This window comes from Bidens hawaiensis, unplaced genomic scaffold (genome assembly GCF_021521415.1).
Source record: "Bidens hawaiensis isolate Kalapana, Puna unplaced genomic scaffold, B.hawaiensis_p1.1 tig00022690_1, whole genome shotgun sequence".
NCBI lineage: Eukaryota > Viridiplantae > Streptophyta > Magnoliopsida > Asterales > Asteraceae > Bidens > Bidens hawaiensis.
The window spans coordinates 29951-36586 of record NW_027493545.1 but is presented as its reverse complement, the minus strand read 5'-3'; the positions used below and the strand labels follow the sequence as shown (position 1 = coordinate 36586).

At 35.8% G+C, this 6636-nt stretch overlaps 1 protein-coding gene across 2 annotated transcripts; it reads left to right on the top strand.

Moving 5' to 3' along the window:
• Nucleotides 1-1068: 1068 nt before the first annotated feature.
• LOC143566090 (uncharacterized) lies at nucleotides 1069-5367 on the top strand. Of its 2 annotated transcripts, none has more exons than XM_077052872.1 (2): nucleotides 1069-2712; nucleotides 5101-5367. In XM_077052872.1, exon 1 carries the CDS (start codon nucleotides 1227-1229, stop codon nucleotides 2649-2651), a length of 1425 nt encoding a protein of 474 aa, XP_076908987.1. In that variant the 5' UTR covers nucleotides 1069-1226; the 3' UTR covers nucleotides 2652-2712; nucleotides 5101-5367. The 2 variants fall into 2 exon arrangements, with proteins under 2 accessions (XP_076908987.1, XP_076908988.1); XM_077052873.1 differs by lacking the exon at nucleotides 5101-5367 and adding an exon at nucleotides 4195-4285.
• The last annotated feature ends 1269 nt before the right edge of the window (nucleotides 5368-6636 follow it).

Here is a 6636-nt window from a genome sequence, read left to right as displayed (position 1 = left end):
TCTTGAGCCATTTGAGTAAAGTCGTGGAATGGAATCGGCATCAGTAACAAAGCTTATTTAACAAGCTTTATACAAAGGGGTCCCACCCCCTTACTTGCGGCCAACCCAGGGGGGGGGGCAGTGGGCCTCTCTGTTGGTCCATTAGTGCCTCGGTTTTCATGTCACGTGTAAATATCGGTCCAAATTTAATTCGGGTTCGATTTTTCGTAAGAAAACTAGTTCGGGTGCGAAAAACAGCGCGAAAACGAGTGTTTTTAGCCAATTTTTGTAAAATAAGAAAAACGCACTGACTCGTTGTAAAAATCCAAAATATTTTCACGGATTGCTTAAAACATCTTATATAAGTGTTCCATATATCTTTTTCGGCTTTACGGATGCTACAATGCTCGTTTTGATGTTAATGATTACGTTTAAACTCATAGTGTATCAATAAATGAAACCTTTTTCGTTTAAATGGTTTTAGACGTACTGGGGCATAATTATCCATATGTTAGCCACTATAATACATATATAACTCGTATATGAACCCTCAGTATATATACGGGTCATAATCAGTATCACTCGTTTAATCGCTACGAATTAACTGATTTATCGTTTACTCGCTACGTAGTGAATAAGGTATACCTCGTTTTGTCACGAATGTCACAGGAATTGACTGGACAAAGATGAAACTGGTTTCGACGGGTCCGGGTCATGTACATGTCAAGGAAGAAACCCAAAAATAGGTCGTACCCACGAGTCTAGTACAGATGAAAACTGGTTTCAGGAAACTTACACCGAATCGGGTCCCTAACCGGGTATTATTTGCACTTCTAACATGAATTTAAGAACACAAATCAAACTCCAAACACCACATTCATGTGTTCAGAATAATGCATAACTTAAGAACACCCCACCTCCACCTCCACCTCCACCTCCACCTCTAACTCCGCCGTCTCTCCAACACCCACCACCACACTCCACCACCACCCAATCACCACCACCACCACCCAATCACCACTCATAACCACTCTCTCCCAATACATCCTCAACACAAGTCAACCTCACTCCACACCCTCATCCCATCTCTCAAACCCACCCACATTATCACCTTAATCACCCAAAACCCACACTCTCTCACCCCACAAACCCTCTTCAACTTCTTCAATTGGGTTTCCACTCAACACCCATTTCGCCACACCCTCCAATCCTACTTCACCATCATCACCTTTCTCTCAGCTCATCGAATGCACCCACAAGCCCAATCTTTATTGCATTTCATAGTCTCCCAAAAAGGAAAACGCTCCGCTAATTCTCTATTCCAAGCATTTATTAAAACCAACCAATACGATGAGTTTGTGTTTAATACTTTAGTTAAATGTTATTTGGATAACGGGTTTGTTTCGGATGCTGTTCAGCTAATTCGGTTGGCGAAAGCCGAAAATTTTAGGGTTGGTTTTGATTGTTATGATCGAGTTATTGAGTATTTGTTGAAATTGGATTCGGGTTCGGGTAATTCGGTTGCTTGGGGTTTTTATTTGGAGGTTTTGGGGTGCGGGTATGCTCCGAGTGTGTATGTTTTTAATAATTTGATGCATAGGTTTGCTAAGAAGGGTTTGGTTAGTGATGCTCAGAAGGTGTTTGAGGAAATGCCTAAGTGGGGATTACGGCCGAGTTTGGTTAGTTTTAATACTTTGTTGAACGGGTTTTGTAAATCGGGTAGGTTGAATGAAGGGTTTAGGTTAAGGAAGGTTATAGTGGACAGCGGTCTGGTTCCTGATGTGTTTACATATAGTGTTTTGATTAACGGGTTATGTAAAGGAGGGAGATTAGGTGATGCATACCAGTTGTTCGATGAAATGTGTAAAAGAGGTTTGAATCCGAATGATGTTATATTCACCACCTTGATTAATGGTTTATGTAGACATTCAAAGGTCGATTCGGCTATGCAATTGTACGGTCAAATGCTGGTTAGAGGCGTGAAAGCTGATCTGATCACCTTTAACACGCTTATTAACAGTCTTTGTAAAAGCGGTAGAATAACCGAAGCTCGAAATTTAATTAATGAAATGACCCGAGTAGGATTAAAACCTGACAAGGTCACATACACGTCTCTTCTTGATGGCTGTTGCAAAGAGGGATTTTTGGATTTAGCACTTGAAGTTAAGAACAAAATGGTCGATGAAGGCGTTGACCTTGATAATGTGGCGTTCACGGCACTTATATCAGGTTTATGTAGGGAAAGATTAGTGATTGATGCGGAAAAGACGTTGCGTGAAATGAGGAAATCGGGTTTAAAACCCAATGCTGCAACTTACACGATGGTGATTGATGGGTACTGTAAAAAGGGGGATATTAAGTCGGGTTTTCATCTGCTGAAGGAGATGCGAAGGGATGGAGTTATACCGGGAGTAATAACGTATAACGTGTTGATGATTGGGTTATGTAAAGCTGGGCAAATGAAAAATGCAAATAAGTTGTTAAAGTCGATGATTGATTTGGGTGTGGTTCCAGATGACATTACATATAATATCCTTTTGGATGGTCACTCTAAATTTGGTGATCAAGAATTGGCTGAGAAGTTGCGTGAAGAAAAAGGACTCGTTTATGATTATGCTTCTTATATGTCATTAGTTGAAGGTTCCAGTAAACATCATCGTAAGAGCCCATGAAAACAACATTTAGAGTTGTTCGCATATAACTGGTTCTTTCTCAACAGCGCAAGTACCTTCGGTAAGTGTTTCGAGATGTTCATGAATAATGCTTATTATCTTTTTCTGATGCATTTTTAACAATATAAAAATATTGGTGTTAGTTGTTAGTTTGTGACTCTTAACACATAGTTTTTTAATGTTTATAACTCCTCACTTGTTACTAATGAAACAAAAAGTAAAAGAATTCTAGTTTAAGTAGCAGAAATACATGCTTTTGACATTTGAATTGACAAAGTAAAACAAATACATAGTTTGTTTGTTTTCGAATTCTCCCTAATGTAGTTTACAAGAGCATGCAGCAAGATTATAACATCTAAATCATGATTTGTGGAGCTCTAGGTTTAAATGGCTTGATTGAAGTTTCAACCAAACCATTTACAACCCTGAGCTACACAATTTTGTAATTAAAGTGCTATAGTATTATTGAAGGTTCATAGCAAATACTTTCAGGATAATTTCTAATATAAACGGATTGTGTTTCTGTTTTTCTTTGTCAATTTAAAAGTTTGTATTCTTGCTACATAAACTGGAATTCTTTTACTTTTTAATTTCATCAGTAATAAGTGGCGACTTATTAACATTAAAAAACTATGTCTTAAGAGTTACATACTAAGAACTAATATGTATTATATTTTATATTGTTAAAAAAATGCAATTTTGATTAGTTGAGTAGGTTAAATATGTATGTCAATATGTCATGTACAAGTTTTAGTCGATTACGAGTTAGTATTGATATTACTCTATTGATGTTAAGTTAGCTGTTTGATTTCCAATTTTTTACAGTGTTCATGTGGTCCTAATATTCCCTTTATCTTCATTTTACATGAATAGAGATGTTTTGTTAAAGATGCAAATATGGCTGAACTAATAAAAAGTAAATTAAAGTCGTTAAATCGACCATAAGTTGCACCGTTGATCAAGTATCTGGATTTCTAAGACTTAAAAGAATAATATATAATGCAAAACTTATAACTTTACTAGATTACTCATTACTGATATTTTTCTAATTATGATAAATATTGTTTTAAAGTTATAAACAAATATTAAAACTAAATATCAAAATGGAATTATTTTTACCTTTGAGTATGCTGTGGCTTAATGACTTTCATTGTTGAATACAAAGTATTTTCAGTACAATCTTTGCTGGTTAATTTTATACACCCTGTTGCATTATTATTGATTTGTTGGGTTGGTAGCAGTGGTAACTTGGCAGCATTAAAAGGCTGTGCTAATCTTACATCAAAACTGGTGTACTTCTTCTTTTAGATTTGCCAAATTTGAATTTGCAATCTTGTTGAAGTGAAAGAAAATTGTTGGCTCCACACATTAATTATTTTTTGCATCTTTGGTTTACCGTTTTATGCTTTTCATTAATTTGCTCTAATGCTTTTGTTTTCATCTTTATAGATTGATTAGTCGTATGACATATTAGATGAGTCCACAGTTAAAGCCGAAAGTAAAATTGATCTTTCTTCATTCATGTCGCTTCACTTTTTGTCAGGGCATCACCCGACAGATGTCTGCTCGGAATTAAAACTCTAGAGGCCGGTTAAAGTTAATTGTTTGTCCTGGGAAATCAAATTCTTCATGAATCTTCCAAAACTGGTGTTCATGGTAAGAGGTTATTTCTCACATGATCATGGTGTTAATGAGCTGCTATTTGTGTTTATTAATTTAAAAACAACAAAGATCACTCTTTCTTTTTACCCATCTTAATTATGAAATTGTCGTTGCTTCATCTTGGTTATTGATTTGCCTTTATAATTTGTATTTTACTATTTTACATGTTAAAAGAAAAGAATTAACTATAAAACGAGTTGACGTGGGTATAGGCACAGCGTTACTACATGAGAGCAACATGGATTTAACTGAAAAATATTGAAAAGAAATAGCCCAAACCATTAAAAAAAATTGTCTGTGAGTTTAGGATTTTGGTAGAACCCAATATAACCCGAGTACAAAGTACAAACAACAAATTAAGTTACGGATACAAGCCACAAAATATATGTCTCTTACACTTATATATTTCTGTTCTTGGTTTTCGTTTGGTCTATATCCATGTATCTCTCATGATAGGGTTTGATAGATTATAGATTGAATATAGGGAAGACAATAGGAACAGCATAGATGGAACGATTGTATTAGTGAAACGTAAAGAGAAAGTTACAAGGATATTCCAGGGCGATGCCCTCTCTCCATCATCGGAGCCCTAACAAACTTAACAAAATTAATCCCTATCTCCCTAAAGAGTTATTAACCTATTTATAGAAACGAAATTACACTTAATACCCTTCTAGAATAGACAAATGGCACTTAGAGGCTAACTATAGCATGATTCCTATCATCTCACGTAGTCATGTTGTAACTATCGGCTATTTACACAAAAAGTTAATAATTTGATGCATAGGTTTGCTAAGGAGGGTCTGATTTATGATGCTAAGAAGGTGCTTGATGAAATGCCTAAGTGAGGATTAAGGCCAAGTTTGGTGATCCATAATTGGCTGAGAATTTACGTGCAGAAAAAGGACTCGTTTATGATTATGGTTCTTATATTTTGTTAGTTGAAGGGTCCACTAAACATCATCACAAGAGCCCATTAAATCCAAGTACAGAAACTTGCATCATGTGGTGGATTGAAAGGTTGGTTGAGTTGAAATGAGGCGTCATTTGTAATCAAGGGAGTGAATACTTGGATTCAAGTTTCAAGAACCAGGTATGTGTTTTCATCGCCTCACTTATTTTCTGTTGTTTCATTCTTTTCTTTTTATTTTTGATTTTTTTGGAAACTATATGTGCTAGGTTGGGTTGGGGACTTGGGGATGCCGTGTATATGGTTTAAGTCTTGCGTAAGGTTGTAAACGAAACAAACCAAACGAAACAAACAAGGCCTTGTTCATGTTCGTTAAGCTATTATCGGACAAGCGAACGGTTCACGAACACACCGAACGGAATTTCTTTTTCAAAAACGGTTCACAAACGCAAACGAACACAATAAGCAGAAACAATGTTTTAGTTGATTTTGCTAACCGAGAATGGTCTGTTCAACGATTCGTTCCGGCTACCAAGTTTTTGCTGGTGTTTTTTTTAACATTCATATTCATATGTTAATTTACATATATAAATTAATCATATATGTTAAGATTAGAAAAGTCAATGAAAAATGTTAAGAAACTTTGATGAACAAACATAAACGGACATAAATGAACAATTATCGGACGTTCACTAACACAATTGAACGGAACTCCTTGTTCGTGTTTGGTCATTTATTAAATGAACAGAGCATAAACGAACTTCCTGCCAAACGTCCGGTTCGTTTACAGCCCTTGCATTACTATGTAGTGCCTACTACTTTACTAGTATTTATGAGTTTTTATCTCAACTATATTTTCGTGAAAAGTATTATGTATCTATATATAATCTATTGATTGAATACCATCTGATTCCAGTGACATGGCTAACCCAGCAGGAATAGCAGCCCACGAGCCGAGGGCCAATAGGAAGATAATCAAGCCCAAAAGGAGTGTGTAGATCTCTACCAGTCTACCATTCCATTATTTTCTTGTTTTCTTTTCAGTATGCATTTTAGTTCAGCTAATTTCTTGTATATAAATTGTTGAGATGAAGCATAAGGAACATCAGATATTGCCATATGTGGTGGTTGAAATCTTGAATCTTTTGTCAAGGGAATTATTAGGAGGCCCTTGATCCTTTTTAAGCAATGAAAGATTACATACTTTCAACTTTCCCTTAGCTGAAATGGCATGTCCTAAGTACTCCACTAAAACAGCATTTACACGTGTTTGCATATAAGTGCTAAAAATGTTCCTGAATGCTATTGCTATACACAACGACACCCTGCCAAAACACTAGAACTTATTTCCATAATAGAGGCTTGAATACATCATTCATCAATGCTTCAAGTGTTGCTTTTGTTAGCTCATAC

Excerpts from the sequence above, each read along its gene's own strand:
- LOC143566090 (XM_077052872.1), top strand. The coding sequence starts at position 1,227 with ATGCACCCACAAGCCCAATCTTTATTGCATTTCATAGTCTCCCAAAAA.